The sequence below is a fragment of the Cetorhinus maximus genome, chromosome 3, assembly GCF_964194155.1.
Source record: "Cetorhinus maximus chromosome 3, sCetMax3.hap1.1, whole genome shotgun sequence".
NCBI classification, from domain to species: domain Eukaryota; kingdom Metazoa; phylum Chordata; class Chondrichthyes; order Lamniformes; family Cetorhinidae; genus Cetorhinus; species Cetorhinus maximus.
This window is the reverse complement of record NC_135881.1, coordinates 164,302,508-164,325,213: the sequence shown is the minus strand read 5'-3', so window position 1 is coordinate 164,325,213 and position 22,706 is coordinate 164,302,508. Positions and strand designations below refer to the sequence as shown.

General features: G+C 43.4%; 1 protein-coding gene across 8 annotated transcripts in view; it reads right to left on the bottom strand.

Annotated features, from left to right (window-relative positions):
• atxn1a (ataxin 1a) overlaps nt 1-22,706 on the bottom strand; it is a 390,269-nt gene that overhangs the window by 32,620 nt on the left and 334,943 nt on the right. For all 8 annotated transcript variants that reach the window (XM_078539207.1, XM_078539213.1, XM_078539212.1 and 5 more), the window contains one exon: nt 8,039-10,005. In XM_078539207.1, the coding sequence (XP_078395333.1) occupies nt 8,039-9,850 (1,812 nt within the window). In that variant the 5' untranslated portion in view covers nt 9,851-10,005. The remainder of the gene's footprint in view (nt 1-8,038; nt 10,006-22,706) is intronic.

Below are 22,706 nucleotides of genomic sequence, written 5' to 3'. Positions count from 1 at the left end.
CATACAAATTCAACAGGTAATAGGGAAGGCAAATGGAATGTTGGCCTTTATTTCAAAGGGAATGGAGTATAAAAATAGGGAAGTCTTGCTAAAAATATACAAGGCACTAGTTAGACCACGCCTAGAATGCTGTCAACCGTTTTGGTCCCCTTATCTAAGGAAAGACATACTGGCATTGGGGGCAGTCCAGAGAAGGTTCACTAAGTTGATTCTGGGTATGGAGGGATCTTCTTATGAGAAGAGGTTGAGTAGGTTGGGTCTGTACTCATTGGAGTTTAAGAAGAATGAGAGGTGACCTTGTTGAAACGTACAAGATTCTTAGGGGGCTTGACAGGGTGGATGCTGAGGTTGTTTCCCCTTGTGGGAGAGTCTTGGACCAGAGGGCATAATCTCAGAGTAAGGGGGCGCCCATTGAAAACAGAGATGAGGATGAATATCTTCACTCAGAGGATAGTTAATCTGTGGAATTCTTTACCGCAGAGGGCTGTAGAAGCTAGGTCATTAAGTATATTCAAGGCGGGGATAGACAGATTTTTAATCAGTAAGGGAATCAAGGGTTCTGTGGAAAAGGCAGGAAAGTGGAGTTGAGGATTATCAGATCAGCCATGATCTCATTGAATGATGGAGCAGACTCGATGTGCCGAATGGCCTACTTCTGCTCCTACGTCTTATGGATGACAAAAGGGATAGAGAGTAAGATGAATCAGATAAAGGATGAATATGAGTCATGTCGATAATACAATTCAGAAACAGGTTGAATATGGAAGGTTCAGAGGGGAAGTGAAAAACAAATAAGAGAAGCAAAGAGAGTGTATGAGAAGAGGCTGGCAGCAAATATAGAGGGGAATCCAAACGTAATTTATAGCACTATAAATAGTAAAAGGTTGGTAAAAGAAGTGGGATCGATTATGGATCTAAAAGGGGATTTATGCAACGGAAGCATAGCTGAGGTACTAAATGACTACTTTGAATCTGTCATTACCAAGAAAGATGCTGCTGCTTAAGTCATAATGAAAGAGGAAGAGGTTGAGACACTTGATGGACTAAAAATTGATAAGGAGGTGGTATTGGATAGGCCGGCTGTACTTAAAGTTGATCAGTCACCAGGATTGGATGAGATGCATCCAAGGATATTGAGGGAAGGAAGAGTGGAAATTGTGGAGGCACTGGCCATCATTGTCCAATCCTCCTTAGATACAGGGTTGGTGCCGGAGGGTTGGAGAATGGCAAGTGTTACATCCTTGTTCAAAAGAAGTGTGTAAAGATAATCCAAGCAAATACAAGGCAGTCAGTTTAACTTCAGTGGTGGGGAAGCTTTTAGAAATTATAATTCAGGACAAAGTCAACAGTGACGTGACTTGGGAAAATGCTGATTAATTAAGGAAAGTGAGCATAGATTTATTAAGGGCAAATTGCGTTTAACTAACTTGGCTGGAGTTTTTTGATGAGGTAAAAGAGAGGGTAATGCTGTTGATCTGGTATACATGGACTTCCAATAGGCACTTAAAGATATGTTACATAACAGGCTTGTGAGTAAAGTTAGAGCTCGTGGAATAAATGAGACAGTAGCAGCCTGGATGAAGGTTTATAGTGGAGTTCCCAAGGAACGGTGTTAGGATTACTGCTTTTCTTGACATGTATTAATGAACGAGATCTTGTTGTGCAAGGCACAATTTCAAACTTTGCGGATGATAGGAAACCTGGAAATATTGTGAACTGTGAGGAGAATAATGTTAAAGTTCAATACAGGTTAGTGAAATGGGTGCACAGATGGCAGATGAAATTTAATACAGAGAAGTGTGAAGTGATTCATTTTGGTAGGAAGAATGGGGAAAAGCAATATAAAACGAAGGAGACAATTCTCAAGAGCAGAGGGACCTGGGGGTATATGTGCATAAATCACTGAAGGTGACAGGGAAGGCTGAGAGAGCAGTTAATAAAACTTAAGGGATCATGGGCTTTATAAATAGGGGCGTAAGGAGGTTATGATAAAACACGTATGTATAAAACACTGGTTTGCCCTCAACTGGAACAGTGTGTGCAGTTCTAAGCACCATACTTTGAGAAGGCTGTGAAGGCATTAGAAAGGGTGCAGAATACATAGAAACATAGAAAATAGGAGCAGGAGTAGGCCATTCAGCTCTTCGAGCCAGCTCCGCCATTCGTTATGATCATGGCTGATCGTCCAACTCAATAGCCTGCTCCCGCTTTCTCCCCATATCCTTTGATCCCTTTCGCCCCAAGAACTATATCTAACTCCTTGAAAACATACAATGTTTTGGCCTCAACTACTTTCTGTGGTAGCGAATTCCACAGGCTCACCACTCTCTGGATGAAGAAATTTCTCCTCATCTCAGTCCTAAATGGTCTACCCCATATCCTCAGACTGTGACCCCTGACTCTGGACCCCCCTCCCACCATCGGGAACATCCTTCCTGCATCTACCTTGTCTAGACCTCTTAGAATTTTATAGGTTTCTATGAGATCCCCCCTCTCATTCTTCTGAACTGCAGCGAATATAATCCTAAACGACTCAATCTCTCCTCATATGTCAGTTCCTCCATCCCAGGAATAGATTCACAGGAATGGTTCCACGGATGAGAACTTCATTGATAGATTGGAGAAGATGAGGCTGTGCATCTTGGAGAAAAGAAGGTTGAGAGGAGATTTGATAGAAGTTTTCAAAATCTTGAGGGTTTAGGGCAGAGCAGAGGGGAAGAAGCTGTTCCCATTGGTGGAAGGATGGAGAATCATGATTAGTGAAAGAAGTAACAGAGGCATGAGGAAAAACTTTTGTACATAGCGAGTGGTTAGGATCTGGAATGCACTGACAGTGTAGTGAAGGTAGATTCAATCATGGCTTTCAAAAGGGAATTGGATAATAAAAAGAATTTACAGGGCTACGGCGAAAAGGCTGGGGAATGGGACTAGGTGAGTTGCTCTTGAAGCGAAATGGCATGGACTTCTGTGCTGTAATCATTCTATGGTTCTAAAATTTTCCCAAACTTCTGGCCTACCAGTAATCTTCACAACATTGTATGCCTTTTCTTTCAATTTGATACTATCCTTAAATTCCTTCTTTAGCCATGGATGTTCATTCTTTTCGTAAAGACTCTCTTTTTCAATAGAACATATCTTTGTTGAAAATTATGAAATGCCTCTTAAATATCTGCCATTGCTTATCTACAGTCTTACCCTTAAATCGATTTTCCCAATCCATTTTAGCCAAGTCTATCCTATTTCAATTTAAAACACTAATTTCAGACCCATATTTCTCACCCTCAAACCAAATGTGAAATTCCCTGGATGATCCCCTACTATGTAGTCTGTTCCCCGGTTGTTCCAGAAAGTATTGTTCTACAAAACTATCTTGAACACGCCCTATGAACTTGTCCTCAAGACTACCTTCACCAATTTGTTTTGTCCAATCTATACAAAGATTAAAGTGATTGCATGCATTCAGATTTTCTCAACTCTGATCCTATTGCCTGATGCACTCTTATGTTTGCACGCTCTGTCGCTTCCTATAACACTCTGGTTTATCATGACCCATAGCGCTACTCAGCACTACTGCCTTGTCCTTGCTCTTTAACTTACTAAATATCCCCTCACATGAACCCTCCACACTTCCCTTCAGTATTTAGCTTAAAGCCCTATCTACAGATCTAGTTACTTGATTTGCCAGGATACTGATCCCAGTCTAGCTGAAATGAAGCCTGTCCCAAAGGTACAGTGCTCACTTTCCCCAGTGATAGTGCCAGTGCCCATGAATTGAAACCCATTTCTCCCACACCAATCTTTCAACCATGCATTCAACTCTGATCTTACTGACCCTATACCAATTTGCTTATAGTTTAAGCAGTAATGCAGAGGTTATAACCTTTTGGTTCTGACTTTTAATTTAGCCCCTGGCTGCTCATATTCCTTCAGCAGAACCTCTTTCTTAGTCCTTTCTATATCATTGGCGCCCACGGGGACCACGACAACTGCATCTTTCCTCTACCACTCCAAGTTCCTCTCCAGTGCCAAGTAGATGCCCTTAGCCCTGTTACTGGTAAGCAACACAGGTTTTGTGACTCTCTCACTCAGCTGCAGAGAACAGTATCTGTCCCCCTAACTAAACTGTCCTCTACCACTGCTACATTCTTTTTTATTGCCCAAATGGAATAGCCTCCTATACCATGGGCTGTGGTCAATTTTCTCATCCTCCCTGCAGTCATGCTCTCATCCATACAGGCTGCAAAAACGTCACACTTGGTGAGGGCAAAGGCCAGGCCTGAGACTCCTGCAATGCTACCTTCTGGATTCCCATGCCTGCCTCATTCATAGCCCCACCTTCCCTTCCCTGACCACAGACCAAAACTGAAGCACCTAACCTAAAGGGTATGACTGATTCCTGGGACAAAGTGTCCCAGTAACTTTCTCCATCCCTGATCCATCACAGTATCTGAAACTCGGACTCCAGCTCATCAACTGTGAGCCAAGTTCCTAGAGCTGCAGACACTAATTGCATATGTTGTTGTGGATCACACTGGTGCCTACAAGCTATACATGGCACAGCTGCAATACTTTCCGTGCCCTGCCATCTCTGCTGTATTTCATTTAACTAACTGGGTGTCCAAATTTAAATATCACTCAATTGTCTATTTGTAGCTTTTAATCTAGGTAATAACATTGTTTATTAAATTTAGTTATATGTTCTAGATCTTTACTGTAACATAGTCTACAGTCCTAATTCAATCCTATTTGCGTTTTTTTTAACATAGATGAAGCATCGCTCCTTACACTTTGAATTCTCACACTTACCAAATTCCCTTTCACCCTAATGAAATTAGCACTCAGGTGAAGCTGCTCTTTGCTAATACTCTTACTATTAATTCACTTACAGTTTTACATGCCCTGATTGAAACTTTTAATTTTCTGGCTCTTATTGCTCTAATTTAGAGTGAAAGAGAGAAAACAAAAGAAGAAATGCTTAACTACTTACCTGCATTCCTAAGACATCACATTGATTTTTTTCCCCCATTTTCTCAAACTCGATTCATTGGTGCTCCACCTTGCTCAGACTTGGCCTCGAGCCTCGAGGAATTGTGATTTGCCACAAATTACAGGCTATTAGCTTCATGAAAATGGCATATTGCGCTTAACTTCCCTGCAACTTTCATGACATTTCTGCACTTGCACCTTAATTGCCCAGTAAATGTCAGAGAGTCAAGACCAGTAATTAATAGCACAAATATCCTTTAATGATGTGATAACTGATAATGACTCTCAATCATTCTCTCTTGCACAGAACGTAAACAATTAAAGCATTACTTCAGTTTGCAAATTGAGAGATTTTTAAATGTCAAATTTTTAAATATACTTTCCTGCTTTTCCTATTTTCATCACTCTTTTAATCCAAACTATCTTTCTCTCTCTATTTCTCTTTCTGCACCTGATTTGATATTGAATTCAACCTCATTCTCAGTCCTTATTCTGTTTATTTCTTAATCCTTTAATCTCACTGGTTAATGAGATACACTTTGTTCCATTGTTTATCAAGGTTCCAAGTGCCTTACTTCTCTCTATATACCCTATCTGTTCCCCTTAATATCTTGAAAACTTTGATCAAATTCACCCTTAACCTTCTAAACTCCAGGGAATACAACCCTAGCTCATGTAATCCATCCTCGTAATTTAACCATTGAAGTCCAGGTATCATGCAGGTAAATCCTTGTAGAACAATTTGGTTCTCATTGGGTAATTGAGAGTGGATTCACAAGAGGAAGCACACAAGTCCATCTCTGACAAGGAGTTTGGGGTATGATCCTAATTGGTATAAGACACAAACAGCAGGAAGCAGAAAAGTATGTTTTATGTGCTTCAAACAGATGTGGCAATGATCGGCAAAACCAGTTGTCCACCATAATGCTCAAGTCTGTGGAGATGAGTGCCATATCAGGGTCATGGCCAGGATGAGAGAGAGTAATAAATTTTGGGGCCTCAAAAGTGAAAGTGAGCGTGTGATTACTGTGCTAAGTTACACAGCTAAGAACTACTGATGTCTGAAAGTTAATGCACCTCAGCATATCAACAGTATCTACTACAAAGGAATCGGTGTACCAAAACTTCTACTAGACTTGTTACGATAGTATCAGCCTATCAAAAAGCCCAAACTACTGACCAAATTCGAGCGCTTCACTTCACACCATCCCGCTATCCCCAAAATAAGGAGCAACACGTATTTGTTCACAGATATTTAGCATTTTCAACTAAATAAGGTGAATGGCCTTCCAGATTTGAAACCATCTCATGATCCCCCCCCCCGACCTACAACCATCTCATGATCTCCCCAATCTGCAACAGCCGTGCGACCATCACCCGCGCCCCCCCCCCCACCCCAGACCCACAAATATTTGTAACCTTCCTGAACTGCAACTGCCCTATAATCTCACATGAATTAAACTGGATTTAATAATATTTTAGCTACAACACTACCTTTATGTGACTTCTAGGTTCATCATTCCCCATAATCTACAATCCCCACCTCCTCGAGTGTGACTGTAGCCTTGCATAAGCGGCTATTTGGAGCCATAGGTGAAAGCTGTGCAGAAAAGAAAAAACTGAGAGCCATCCAAGGGATGTGGCACACCTAACATTGAACAATCAAGATCCTTGATTTGGTTCCAGGATCCACTGTTCAGTCTGCAGAGGCTAATTCAGAGCAAAACAGGTTTCTATCATCACTGCAAAAATATGATATCCTAGCTTTTTTCTTCGATATTGAAGAACGATTAATGGTAACGAGTTTACACATTATTGAAAACCTTATAAAAGTTTTATTTTAAGCCAAGCTTACATTATTTCATGTCTAAAATAAGTTGCCAGAATTGTGTTTCCACTTATTAATCACCAGAGCTTAAGTGTTTAACAGTTTCAGAATCTCATAATAATGATGCTGACTAACCGTATTTACTTTCAAATGTATTTACCATCTTGCTCTTTAGCATCCATCACTGGTCACATAAAGGCTCAGCAAATCGCTAGTGAAACTGTATATGAGTCATAGAAGCACAACCGTCAACACCTACAGATGGGATACTTCTGTGTCAGCTCATTTTAATGGCATCAGTGGATGTATTCGTCACACTTAGGGATCATCAGGTTTTATTGATAACTTAAAAGGCTGGGGCGTGTTTCTTTCCCCCCCAAAGAGAGAGAGAAAAGTAGAAGGGAAGTCTGAGCTCCAAAAAATCCAGGTAAATTGAGAGAACAATCAGTGAAAAAATCATTTTGAACATTTCAAAAATTTGAAAGAAAAGCAAACAATTAGCTCAGTTAAGCTAAACGGCAACCTGTAACTATTTACACAGCACACAGACGCTACCTTCACAGGGCTCACCATCAGATGCCCTTAGATAATTTTCTTTAAACTAAATAGTGAAATAGAAGAACCTATATTTATTGTTTTGGCCGCATACCTACCACTGATAATGGGATAACAGAATTGTTGGAAATTACGCCAATGGAGAATATTTGTGATCTTATTTTAAGTAAGCAGCGCCATGGTATGTAATCTGTGCCAGCCTTTGACTGATAATCTGAGTCTTCATGTGACCACTAGTATGGTAACTGCATCAACGAACTGCTGCCTCTGCTCTGAACCCAACTAAGAATGAAAGGCTTGACATTTGCATGAAAGCGGTGCCTAATAATCTAAGTCCCCTTAAAAAAAATTCAAACCACACAATCTTTCCTGCTGAAAATCAAGTTCCAAGGTGTGCAGTCATCACATCAGTGACGCCCATAAGGCAACTATAGCACGCAATGCGTGCGATGACATCACATGCACCTCTAGGCTTGATTTTTGGCAAGAAACCAATGGGAAATTACAGGGTTCTTTTTCTCAAATTTGGATGGCAATTGGTTTTACTGATTCACTACCCAAAAACATAGTTCCTTAAATCTATCAGTGGAAAATTGACACAATCCTGCTATTCAATCCTACTCTTTGTAAAGAAACATAAAATGCTCCAGTTGACCTGGTGTCTCATACCTGTGTTCTGTGTTCTCCAACTGCAAACTGCAGGAGAGCAAAGCTGGAGGTGTGACTGCCTTCAACGCGCTCCACAGTACTAGAGTCAATCTTCAGGTCACTGCTGATTTCAGCGCTCTGTATGAAGTCCTCTGTTTTTAAGTCTTCAACTCTCTTAAGCTCTCCATTAGCTAGCTGTATGATTGATCCTTTCATGAAGTAGGGAGGCAGTTGATTAGAAGCTGCGACAGGAGGGTTCACTGACTGTACCACTGGCAGGTGTACTTGGGCCTGTACAACGGTCGTCTGGTAAGTTGGCTGAGTAACAAGCGATTCAGCATGATAGTTTTCACTCTTGGGACTGGCCGTGCTGACATATGGATGAGGCACTGCAGCAAACTGAGAAGATGTTGTAACTATTGTAGATGTTGCCCCTGATGCTTCAACCGCTGTACTGCATACAGGAATGAGGAGGGGCTGGGTGCCTGGGATTACTAGGTGTTGTTGTAGGTTCCCATGGTAACCAAGTGCTTGCTGCTGACTGCTTATGTAACCAATAAGTGGCTGTTGAGAGCCAGGGTACACAGCACTAGCAGGCAGTCCTATAGAGAGGTGCTCAGTGGGATTATGGGTAGTTTGGATGACAGAATGTGGAGAAAACGCAGCCTTCCCATGATTTAAGTTAGTCTTATCATATAGTGCCAAAGGAGAGCTGTCCCTGTCTATGGCCTGTTGGACCTCCAGATCTGTCGTAGGCGTGTGACTGTTGGGTATAATCATTACTGAGGCTCTAGTGCCTAAAGTTTCTTGTGCATTATAGTCAGCAGGACTTGGGTGAACAACCCCATGGGTCCCATGCCTTATTTCATAGTGCCGAGAAACTGGTTTGTTTGCTGCTTTTTCCATGTTCATTTCTGTGCTGGGTGAGATGGCGTATCTCCTGCTTTTTTCAATTTCACCATTTGATACTTCCCTTCTTGGAACTAAATGTGGCCTGATGTCTTCAACCTTCCTCATGGATTCCCTTGGTGCAACATGGTATCCAGTATCTGTATATTGGAGAACCACCTGTGATGGTGTACTGACTGCAAGGGTATGCGGTATCAGGGATGGGTGAGTGTGTAAATGCAGGGGAACTGTTGTAGGGGAGAGGGGCCTGGTCACATTTGGAGACGAACTTGAAATTTGCACATACTGATTTTGCACCGTGGGTAGAGGCGACCCTGTTATCATTCTGTGTGGCCTGACCACCTGCTGCTCAACTTTATGCTGGGATGGGCTACCCATACTGGCAAAGATTGTAGGGTAGGGTTCTAGATGGGAATACTGAGATGGAGTGGCAGAAGCATTAGAGGCTGTTGGGGAGATTAATGGGGAAGGGACGAATGCAGCAGGGCCACTGTATGGTCCGCTGTAAGGTGGCCCAACAAACTGAAAAGCAGCAGGCTGCAGGGGGGCATACTCTACTGGCGAGGCAGAAGGTCCTGGTTGAGCTAATGCTGAAGATGAATAAACAGCACGAAGATGTGTTACCCCTGGAGCAGGTCTAACATTCCCAGGCGATGAATAGTCCACTGCAGTCGCAAGTGGTTTATACAGCGGTAAGCCAGTTTCCACTGGGGTTTCTCCTGCTACTTTGACATGTCCATACCTCATGCCCACATTGCTTTGGCTGCTAGCTACATTGGCGAGCCATGCCAAGTTTTCACTGCGACTGCTCTCACTCACAGTAGCTGCTACAACCGCCTTCTCTGCCAAGGGCAGGGTGCTAACAGGAAACTCCCGCTTTTTGGGTGGTAAACATTCATTGCTGCGTTCCTGGTTCGATTTCATTTTTAAAAAGACTTGTTTAGTGTCTGTTAGGCTTTGATTCTAGTTTGATAACCTGGATGTCGCATTTGCTTTCTGGCAGTTCGTCCCAAAATGATCCAAGAACTGCATGAGGCGTCATTTCCTCCAGCCAGAATTCTTCACAACTGCTCCGGAATCTGAAATGCAAAGAAAGGTTAAAAACCTCTCGTTTAGCAAATAAGACAACTTTAACTTTATAGCAAATATATAAATTAAAAATAATTGTATCACGAACTGTATGAATATCATGACTACACTTTCACCCTAATGGCACTTTCAAAAGAAATTTCAAGCCATCCAAGATAAACCAGTTTCTTTATCTATCACCTCCTTCTCCCTTCCTCCACTTCCCCTCCCTCTCCCAGAAATGCTAAAGGCAATTTTAAAAGCAGGTGAATACAACAGACCTGCAGTTAAAGTGTCACACCTCGTTATGTTTAATCCTCGAGGGAAAGATATTCCTTACTACTTATTCATGAAAACAAATGCAGTCCATTTGAATTTTAGGTGCTTTGATAATACAGACTTAATTCCGTACGACTGCTTAAAACTAGTTACAACCAGCCTAAAATGAAGACTGAGCATGCACATCAACATTCTGGTATTTTAAATTTCAACATCATTTTCCTTTCCAAATCACAACTTGGAAATGGTTGTGCAGTTATGAAGCAGTACTTGTGTAAGCAAATTGTGAGTCCTATAAAAAAATCAATATTTTCAGCTTATCTCTAATGAATTTAAATGCAGAGTTTCAGTATTCAGGAAGTTCATTCACAGTATTTTCAAAAATTCTCACTAATGCACATTTGCTCATTACTAAGCAGTAATGTGAGGAAGTTATACACTACACCAATGCAAATTTAAGAAAATAATTTTAACAGACAATAGATGGTTTTAACTGATGTTGTACAATTAATAGAGTATTCAGTAATTAATACAGGCTGGTACATAGGATATTTTCTTCAGCTAAATTTAGCTCTTTAGCTGCACCCAGTGATAGTATAAAAATAAATGCAGGCTGTAAATATCTGTTAGGAGTATTTATAAAAAGCCCAGTCTAAGCAGAAGTTAAATTTATTCTTTCAAAGAATAGAGATGCTTTGCTTGCTGGATATTCTCATCAAAATGGAATGTTTTACACTCATTTACAAGGTCCACCTTTTGTAAGCATGAACTAGATTTATAAAAGGTGTAGAATAATTGCGAGTGTGTTTTAAACTATACAGAGAGGAACTAAAAGCCCTCTAAAGGTCAAGTTACACTAAAATATGCATAAACGAAAATTTAAATTAAAACTATGACAAATGACGAATCTGCTGCAGCTTGAAAATACTATTAAATCAGTGCGTTCCAGTTTGGCTTGATGCTGAATTAAGGCGGCTGCAGGATAGCAGCATAAACGTGTTCTTGATTTTAAAGAGTTAAACCCGAAAGATTTCAACCTGAATGATCATGGTAAACCACTGAAAATGGCAGCACTGGCCTACTGCATTTTAGGAATGACGCATGCACCCATGTCCCTGTTTCATGTGGGGGGAACTTCATCTTTGTGTACCAACGAGCAGCATCAGGGTACACGATCATTTTCCAACATTCATGCTGCCTACTCACGTGTCTTGGAAAAAGCAGGCCCACATGTTTTTCCAGTCAATATCTTTGTTTCAATTGCATTATTGATGGCCAGTGGCACAATGTCAGAAGGTGGCCCCTTCAGTAACCTGCATTGCACACTGATGGCCAGAAGGAGTTCCATGGAGCAGGAGGTGCTGAGAATGCAGCTGATGATGCCCCAAGTCCTCCTTTTACCACGAAACATTGCAAAGTCAGTTTAGATATTTAATAGTTAAACAGTTTTATTTACTCATTTCAAAATTATTTTGGTGATTAAATCCAAGTTCTGATTATAAAGATTTGGTTTCATTAATGACCTTAAAATGCATAGATTTGCCCACAGCTGATTTAATCCTTTTAAAAATCTGAATTGGGGAGGTTTAAAGATAAACGGAAAGAATACAGGAATCTGTAGAAATTAAACACTTGGCACATAATGCACAGAGTGAAGAAAGGAGTTAAACTGGTGAAACAAAAATTTACCTATGCTTCTCATCATAATGGTGATGGGAAAATATACTGGAGCAAACATATCCCAGGCCAAGTCTGCACTCTATGTTTTATCAGAGATGCACAATTACATGCTTGTGGAATTTACTACCGTACCCTGTTTACACTCATAATGCCATGGGATGATCTAACTATTGCTGGTGAAACAATCCTGTTTTTTTAACAAAAAAGGGGTAAAAAGAGTAAAGGGGTAAATAAAAGTCAGCACCAGCCTGCTAGGCCCTCACTAATGTCCTGGCTCTTTCATTGCATCAGTTTAAAGGAGCCACTTTAGTATTTTAAAGGGAGCAGAAGGACAGGTCTTTTTATCATCATTTTCTGAGCTCTGTTTCACCAAACTGAACAAGCAACATTTTAAAAACGCCAAAAGATTTACTTAGAGTCAGGGCTTTTTTTTATTCGTTCATGGGATGTGGCTGTCGCTGGCTAGGCTAGCATTCGTTGCCATCCCTACCTGCCTTTGAGGAGGTGGTGGTGAGCTGCCTTCTTGAACCGCTACAATCCATGTGTTGTAGGAACACCCACAGTGCTGTTATGAGGGGAACCTGCAGGTGGTGGTGTTGCCATACATCTGCTGCCCTTGTCCTTCTAGGTGGTAGTGGTCGTGGGTTTGGAAGTGCTGTCGAAGGAGCCTTGGTGAGTTGCTGCAGTGCATCTTTTAGATGGTGAACACTGCTGTCACTGTGTGTCAGCGGTCGGGGGAGTGAAAATTTGTGGTGGATGGGGTGCCAAGCAAGCAGGCTGCTTCGTCAAATTTCTTGAGTGTTGTTGGAACTGCACTCATCCAGGCAAGTGGAGAGTACTTTGTCACACTCCTGATTTGTGCCTTATAGATGGTGGACAGGCTTTGAGGAGTCAGGATATGAGTTACTCTCCACAGAATTCCCAGCCTTTAACATGCTCTTGCAGCCACAGCATTTATATGGCTGGCCCAGTTCAATTTCTGGTCAACGGTAACCCCCCAGAATGTTGATGGTGGGGGATTCAGCAATGGTAATGCTGTTGAATACCATGGGAAGATGATAAGATTCTCTCTTGCTGGAGATGGTCACCCTGGCACTTGTGTGGCACGAGTGTAACTTGTTACTTATCAGCACAAGCCTGAATGTTGTCCAGGTCTTGCCACATATGGACACGTACTGCTTCAGTATCTGAGGAGTAGCGAATGGAACTGAACATTGTGCAATCATCAGCTCCCACTTCTGACCTTATAACGGAGGGAAATTCATTGATGAAACAGGTGAAGGTGGTTGGGCCAAGAACACTACCCTGAGGAATTCCTGACCTTGGACCGAGATGATCAACTTCCAACAACCACAACCGTCTTCCTTACTGCTCGGTATGAATCCAACCAGTGGAGGGTTTTCCCCCAGTCCCATTGATTTCAGTTTTGCTTGCGCTCCTTGATGCCACACTCAGTCAAATACTTCCCTGATGTCAAGGGCAGTCACTCACACCTCATCTCTGGAGTTCAGCTCTTCTGTCCATGTCTGGGCCAAGTCTGTAATGAGGTCAGAAGCTGAGTGACCCTGGCAGAATCCAAACTGAGTGTCAGTGAGTAAATAAGGCAAAGGGGGCAGTTTTCAATCAGTCAACCTTGCTAGATAGCTGTGTTGTCTTGGTCATCGTATTACAGGAAAGTTATTGGAAGGAACCCATAGGTCTGTATTAGAGGCCAATTCTTAAACTTACAAGTCTCTTTGAGGAAAGATCATTATCCTTGAATCTTTACTCTCTGGAAGAGAGTGAGGGGAACTTGATAAGAGGTATGCAAGATTTTCAGCGGAATGGGAAAATTAAATGCTATTAAATTCTTTTGTTGCTAATGGGTTTCAGGAGTACAGAGTGGCAAAAGAAGTATGGAATTTAAATAACATTTCTTTCAGTAAGAGACCACAGTAAAGAACCTGATGGGAGATTTGGAAGAGTAGGTTAGATGGATCATTCGTCTTCCCCTCCTCAAACGCTACTATTTCACTGTGTTATTTTTATTTTGTAATATGTAAAGTGCATTGTCACAAATAAGAGCTAAGTCATTCTTTTGCTTAGGAATTCTACTTCTTTGTCAGAATGAGAAAGGAGTATGAAACTTTGAAGTGCACAGCTGTTTTGCATTGCACTATGCTATTACCAATTAATGAGGTCCTTGTATATGACAAAGACTTTTTTTTATATGCTTTCACAGGATGTGGGCGTTGTTGGCTAGGCCAGCAGTTGTTCCCTATCTGCCCTTGAGAAGGTGGTGGTGAGCCGCCTTCTTGAACTTCTGCAGTCCATGTGGTGTAGGTACACCCACAGTGCTGCTGAGAAGGGAGTTCCAGGATTTTGACCCAGCGACAGCAAAGAAACAACAATATCAAGGTCAGGATAGTGTGGGGCATGGAGGGGAACTTGCAGCTTCCTTTATGTCTCCTGCCCTTGTCCTCCTGGGTGGTAGGGCTGTGGGTTTGGAAGGTTACAAAGGAGTCTTGGTGAGTGGCTGCAGTGCATCATGTACATGGTACACAATGCTGCTACTGCGCATCAGTGGTGAAGGGAAAGAATGTTTAAATTGGTGAATGGTGTGCCGTTTAAGCAGGCTGCTTTGTCCTGGATGGTGTTGAGCTTCAGCTGTTGTTGGAGCTGCACTCATCCAGGCAAGTGGAGTGTTTCCATCACGCTCCTGTGCCATCACATTCCACACGTGCCTTGTAGGTGGTGGACAAGCTTTGGAGTTAGTGGGTGGGTTACTCACTTCAGAATTCCCAATCTTTGATCTGCTCTTGTAGTTGCATTATTTGGGTGACTGGTCCAATTCAGTTTCTGGTCAATGGTAACCTTCGGGGTGTTGATAGTGGGGGATTCAGCAGCAGTAATGCCACTGTCAAGGGAAGATGGTTCTGACGGAGATGGTCATTGCCTGGCACTTGTGTGGCATGAATGTTACTTGCCACTTATCAGCCCAAGCCTGAATGTTGTGCAGGTCTTGCTGCATATTGGCACAGACTGGTTCAATATCTGAGGAGTTGTGAATAATACTGAACTTTGGGCAATTACGCAATCATCAGCAAACATCCCCACTTCTGGCCTTATGAGGGGAGGAAGCTCATTGATGAAACAGCTGAAGATGGTTGGCTCGAGGACACTACCCTGTGGAAATCCTGCAACAATGTCCTGAGACTGAGGTAATTCGATTCCAAAATTACAACCATCTTCCTTTGTGCTACATATGGCTCCAGCCAGTGGAGAGTTTTCCCCCAGGTTCCTATTGACTTCAATTTTGCTTGGGCTCCTTGATGCTGCATTTGGTCAAATGCTGCATTGATGTCATCAGCAGTTACTCGCACCTCCTCTCGAGTTCAGCTCTTGCCCATGTTTGGACCAAGGCTATAATGAGGTTCAGAGTCAAGTGGCCCTGGCTGAGTCCAAACTGAGCATCATTGAGTAGGTTACTTATATAGTGCTTTTCACGATCACTGGATGTCTCAAAGCATTTATAGCCAATGAAGTACTTTTTGAAGTGTTGGTACTGTTGTAATATAGGAAACATGACACACAATGTGCACACAGCAAACTCCAACAAACAGTAATGTGATAATGACCAGATAATTTGTTTTTTGTGATGTTGATTGAGGGATATGTACTGGTCAGTACACCGGGGATAACTCCCCTGCTCTTCTTTGAAATATGGTGCCATGGGATCTTGCACATCCACCCGAGCAGGCAGATGGGTCCTTGGTTTCTCATCTAAAGATGGCACACCTCCAATAGTGTCATTCTCTCTCAGTACTGCTCTGAAGTGTCAGCCTTGATTTTTGCACTCAAGTCAATGGCCAATACAACAACTTTTGGTATCAATTCAAATTTTCCTTCTTTCCACCAATTATAGAGCAAACAGCAGCTGTTTTTAGTATTTCACTTAGTGAAGTGCAAGGGCTCCTGGCTTCTAGCCTGACAGTGCACTTGCTAGATCACTGAAGCAAGACCTGGTTTAACAGCAATAAAGGCCTAACACCCCTCTAATTTGAATATAAAATCATCTGGATCTCGAGAGTAAATGAAAAGTGCAAAACTAAAACCATTTGGCCTAGCATGTAGCAGCTCTTGAAAAGAGAAATCCAATTCATCCCATTCCCCTCTTCTTTTCCCATAGCCCTGCAAACTATTCCCCCCCCAACAAGTATTCACCCAATTCTCTTTTGAAAGTTATTACTGAAGCTGTTTCTTCTTTCACTCTCAGACAGTGCGTTCCAGATGAGGATAACTCACTGAATAAATTGTTCTTCTTCTGGTCACCTTTGGTTGTTTTCCTAATTACCATAAAACTGTGTTTTCTTACAACTGACTCTTCTGCTGCTGGAAATAGTTTCTCTTAATTTACTCCATTGAAACCTTTCAAGATTTTGAACACCCTTATCAAATCTCATTTAACCTTTTCTGCTCTGTGTAGAACAACCCAATTTTTCTAGTGTCTCAACATAACAGAATTCTTTCATCCCGAGTACCATTCAAATAAATCTCGTCCATACCTTATCCAAGGGTTTGACATCCTTCCTTAAGTGTGGTGCCCAGAACTGAACACAATACTCCACCCGAGGTCTAACCAGGGTTTTATAAAGATTTAGCATAACTTCCTTGCTTTTGTACTCTATAAACACTCCCGAGCTCTCTCCACTCTGCATCCCCCTTTAAAATTGTATCTAGTTTATATTGCCTCTTCTTGCTCTTCCTAACAAAATGAATCACTTCACGCTTCTCTGCGTTAAATTTCATCTGCCATGTGTCTGCCCATTTCGCCAGTCTATGTGCTCCTGAGTTAATATCCTCCTCCTTGTTTACCACATTTCTGAACTTTGTATAATCTGGAAACTTTGAAATGATGCCCTGCAAACACAAGTCAAGGTCATTAGCATGCATGAAAAAGAACAATGGCCCTAACAATGAGGCCTGGGGCTACTTAAAAACAAGTCTGAAAAACGAGTTTCACCACTGAAGTTCCACAAAAGTAAGATGCGAAAGAGCACGTTTACTTGAATACAGGCTTTACAGAGTCCTACCCAAAATGATAATCTCTCTCTTCCTTTTCAAGAAGAGGACATCCTGAGTCCTTTGACTCGTCTGCTGTATCTTTTCAGCATTTCCTGCTTTTATGACCAAGATTTCGCAATGTGATCGATGATAGCCATTTGGACACAAAGTGAATATGTTCTGAAGAAAATATTGATGCCAAAAGAGGAACTTTAAATCTTACTGGTTGAAACCAAGAAATTTTACAGAAATTATTTTTTCAGGCCCTTTGAGGGGCATTTCTCTCCTGGTATCATAAACTGAATTACATCAAACTTTAAGGAACAAACAAAACCACAAACATACTTACAACCAAGTATGTTTTTTACATATTTTGTTTTGAGGTAACAAGGAGGTTAATGAGGGTAGTGTGTTTCATGTAGTCCACATGAATTTTAGGAAGACTTTTGGCAAGGTTCCACATGGAAGTCAGGTCAGTAAAGTAAGAGCCATAGGACCCAAGGGAAAGTGGGCAAGCTTCTCAGTACTATGGGTGCCTTGTATTAATGATTTGGACTTAAATGTAGGGGGCGTGATTAAGAAGTTTACAGATGATACAAAAATTGGTCATGTGAAGGAGAAAGCTGCAAACTGCAAGAAGATATCAATGGACTGGTAAGGTGGGCAGAAAACTGACAAAATGAATTCAATCCAGCGAAGTCTCAGGTAAGGTATCTAGAGAGGGCATACAAGGCAAGGGGATACACAATAAATGATAAGGTGGCTGAGAAGTGTAAAGAAACAAAGGCACTGTGGAGTACATGCCCTCAAATTCTTAAAGGTTAAGGCTGCACTTGCGATACTTATATTAGCCGAGGCATAGAATATAAGATCAGGGAGATTGTGCTACAACTGTATAAAACACAAGTTAGGCCACAGTTAGGGTACAGAGTACAGTTCTGGTCAACACATTATAGGAAGGATGTGATCGCATTAGAGTACAGATACGCATGAGAATGTTGCCAGGAATGGAGAATTTTAGTTATGAGGAAAGGTTAGATATTGGAACACAGGAAGCTGAAAGAAGATTTAGCTGCTGTTTGTAGCTACTCTTACAAGGAGATCTGCTGTCATGGTATGTTACGCTGGTCTGTCTTGCGCCATCCTCACACATCCACTATAGTTCGTCTGCAAACGCGGTGACATCTGTCATCCAACAACTCCTAAGTCAATCCCTCTTCCTGTTGCCCTCCAGAAGAGATCTCTGTAGCTTTTCAGCTCTGAGCAAATGGCCGAAATACTGACATTTTCTTTTCTAGATGTCACTCTGTAAAGAGCTCTTATCTCTCCTGCTATTTCAAGTACCTCTTCATTTGTCTTATGATCTGTATATGGAATCTTTAGCATAGATTTTAGCGTCCACATTTCAAAGGCCTCTATTTTCTTCCACAGGTCTAATTATTGTCCAGATATAATTCACGTGTATAAAATTATGAAGGGCTTAAATAAAGTGGATAGAAAGGGCCTATTTCCATCAGCAAGAGGGCATAGATTTAAATTAATCGGCAAAGGGATTAGAGGGAATTGAGGAGAATTTATTTCACTCCAGAAGGTGTTAGGGTTTGGAACTCATTGTCAGATAGGGCGGTAGAGGCAGAAACCCTCATCACATTTAAAAAACTTGGCAATGCATCAGAAGGGCTGTAATTTACAGGTCTAGTGATCAAGAGCTGTAAAGTGGGATTATGTTAAAGAGTTCTTCATTGGCTAGCACAGACATGATGGACCAAATGGCCTCCCTTGTGCCATAAGTACAAATACATTTATTATAAGATTTTGTTTCAATCCCAATGAATTAAGTAGTACTGATAATAAAGACTTCTGCTCAATCCCTAGAGACTGTAACGTGCATACTGTGCTACAGGTGGCCACTGGTTTATTATTTCAGTTATGACCAAACTTGTACTCGGAACAAATACTGAACCCCCATTGCAAACCTTGTGTCAACTGAAAAACAAGTCCCTGAATTTTACCCTTGGCGGTTGTGCGCGATCGGTGGGCCCGGGAATGGTTGGGAAATAGGCCCCCACCAGTGATTTCACGCTGGCTGGCCAATTAAGGCCTGCCCAGCTTGAAATGCGTCTTTACAATGGTCGAGAAGGGGTGGACAAGGGCCTGTCGGAGGCTGGTTCCAATGGCAACCCGGCAGGCAGTTTAAAAACAGCAGAGACAGCTCCTTAAAGGTTGCCAGGGAAGAATCATATTCTGCATTCTAGAGACTGAAGCTATGGCCTCAACAGCAGTTGGAGACGCCAGGTGGGAGGGCTGGTCGGGTGGGAACTCAGCACCCCCCCCCACAAGTGCCTCGCAGTGCTCTTGGAGGAGTAGCTGCTAGGAGGGAAACCCTTGTTCCTAGAGATGGCAGAAGGAGGCTACTGCACCAGACAAAAGAAGCTTGGGAGGAGGTGGCAGCCGAGGTCAGCAGCCATGATGTTGTATGGTGTACATGGGTGCAGTGTCGCAAAAGGTTCAATGGCCTGCTGCGCTCGGCAAGGGCGAGTGCCATGTTGGCATGGATCAGTGTGGAGGAGTGTTAAGGGTTGGCCGTCCCCCCATGATGCTCAAGGGTGTTAGACTCTGAGTGCCAACTGTCAATGACGCCGGAGTTGGCCAAGAGGGTGAGCCCTGGCTGCTTGGATTGAGTGCCTTGCGGCTCGAGGGCCGTGACTTGGATGTGCCCTGCGAGGTGTTCCTCAGGTGGGATTGGCTAGGCTGCAATGGCCCTGCAGGTAGAGAGTGGACTAATCAATGCCCTTCTGTCCTTTAAGGAGAAGACAAGCCATAACCACATTGAGAGGTCAAGGACAGGTGGATCGCACACGACCACCAAGGGTAAAATTCAGGCACGTTTTTCAGTTGACATAGGGTTTGCAATGGGGGTTCAGTATTTGTTCCTAGTACAAGTTTGGTCATAACTGGAATAATAAAACAGTGGCCACCTGTAGCACAGTACGCAAGTTAAAGTCTCTAGGGATTGAGCAGAAGTCTTTATTATCATTACTACTTAATTCATTGGGATTGAAACAAAACTCCCCAAACTTCCTAATATTGACCAGATTTGAGTAGGATACCTTGGAGGTGGAGAGCTGCCACGTATCTTGTCAGCTGGTCGTAGAGAGGCTGGGGTACCAGGCAAAGGTAAGAGTGCAATGCACAGAGGTGTGTGTTTCGGATGGTGCAAACATTCTTGTGTCGTCGCTTAATTGATGGGAGCCTCAAAACTGGAGTTCCCATTGATCATGGAAAGACGATGGCAGCATGATGGAGATCTCCATTGTCTCACCAGGGTGCCTGGCATGCACAGTGACAATGTGAAGACTTAAACTAATGTTATGTTGTTGTTCTCCCTTAGATTCGCCAGCAAGCACTCGTTCACAGGACCCCGAAGAGCCACCTGGTGCCAAAGGACTGCTGGGCTTCAGCTGCACTTGCGTCACACCCACTCTCTGAGCCAGGCACCAGCGCAGATACCAGCACCTTGGTGGGCATTAGATCTTCGGCTAGAATGTCGGTGCACAACAGTGAGGGCACTTCACACTCACTGGAGGTGCTGGCGGAGGCAGAGCACGCTCAGGCGCTGGCAATCGGAGGACTGCCGGAGACCAGGACGACGCTGAGCCGAAGACAGATGACGAGCTTCTGGAGTTGTCTATTAGGCGGCAGATGCTGGATGTCCAGTGGGATGTGCGGAAGGATTTGGCAGAGATCCATGAGGCTATGCGTACCATGGTCTCTGTTGTGGAGGAGTCCATGCGGAGCATAAGCACTGCGTTGACCCTCATGGCCAAGCGCACTGCCTCCTCCGCTGAGAGAGTGGTGACTCTCATGGAGAGGCAGCTTCAGGGACAGAATCAGGAGTTCCTGGGGTTGCACCCAGACCTGCAAGCCCTCACACAGGCAATGAACTCAGGTGGTCAGTGCCAGTGTGGGAGATGGATGAGGCACCCAGTATCCCAGCTAGGTGCCCGTCCATCAATGGTGAACAGGGAGGTCCAGAGCGACTTCACATTGGTGCAGGAGCTGCTTGTCATCTCTGCAGGCTCCTCTCAGGGCGCTCTGAATGACAGCAGCAGCTGCTCTGCCCATGACTGTGGCATCTGATGAGGTCGTGTTGACTGGGGAAAAGCCAGCCGTGGCACTGGCCACTCCCTCCCAGGCGGGGCCAGCACAGGCTCCATTGGCCAGAGGATGACCATCAAGGCCAACAAGAAAGCAGAGTCAACAGGCTGCGTCCAATATCACTGCCAATGAGGGGGAAATGCCAAGACGCAGCACTCATAGACTCAGATGTCTACAGCACAGGAGGCCGCCATTTGGCCCATCCTGTCCACGCCAGTCAAAGATCTGACTACACTAATCCCATTTTCCAGCGTTTGGCCCAGAGCCCTGGAGGCTACAACAATGCAAGTGAATTTCCAAATACTTCTATATAAACTCGTAAACGTAAGTTTAAGGCACCATGGGCACAAGAGAGACTGTTCACGGGTGATCTTCTGTTCTGTAATATTTTGTTTATATGTTTACTGGTGTGGAAATGAACACCAGAGATGGTAATGTTAATTTGTTTTGAGTGTGACAATTATATAAATTTTGCTTTTGTTGTAATGGCCTGAGTATGCTCCACTTTATTTTGGTGCAGGTTATGCCAGTATGTAATGCTGGACATGGGTGGCTCTAAACTTTATTCAACAGGCACTGAGTGGACTTTGGGTTCAAATGAAAGTGTCATTTCAGACATCCTGGTTGGAGGCAGCATCTCTGGCATGAGGTAGGAGATCTTTGGCAGCCTAGCTGAAGGTGTGATGGATCAAGGCATCCCTGGTGTCCCTGCCTCCCTAAAGGATACAGAGATCTGCCTCCACACCCTCATCGCTCTCCTCACCGTGCTCCTCTTCTGACTCACTACTGGGTTCATCCTCTGTGGCCTGTGGAGCTGCCTCAAGATCCTCTTCCTCCAGTGGGTCCCCCCTTGCCAGTGCCAATTCGTAGAGAGTGCAGCATGCAACCTCTATCAGTGACACCCACTCTGGGGGGTATTGTAGTGCTCCCCTTGAATGGTCCAGACATCGGAAGCACATCTTCAGAAGACCTATTACCCTATCACCGCCCTTGTGGAGGAATGACTCCTATTATAACACTGCTCTACTTGTGTTCTTGGGTGGCAGAGAGGCGTCATAAGCCACCTTTTCAACCTTGTCACCCAGCAGCTATCCATCCAGTCGGGCTGGAGCATTGAAGAGCCTTGGCACCTGGGGGTGTCTGAGGATATAAGCATCATGGGAGCTGGCAGGGTACCGTGCACAGACTTGCAGAATCTGCATCTTGAGGTCATGCACTATCTGGACTTTCATCGAGTGGAATCCCTTCCTGTTGACGAAGGCACCCGGCTAACCCGCTGGCGCCTTGATGGCCACATGTGTGCAGTCGATTGCACCCTGGATGCAGGGGAACCCAGCAATCACTGCAAATCCTCTGGCTCGCTCAGCCTGGCTGGCCTCATCTGTACGGAAATGAATAAATGTCATTACCTACCTGAACAGAGCTTCTGTCACCAGCTTGATGCAACTGTGGACAGCTGATTGGGACACACCACAAAGATCCCCTACTGACCCCTGGAAAGAGTTGGAGGCATAGAAGTTGAGGGCCACTGGCATGGGGTTTTCACCCACAC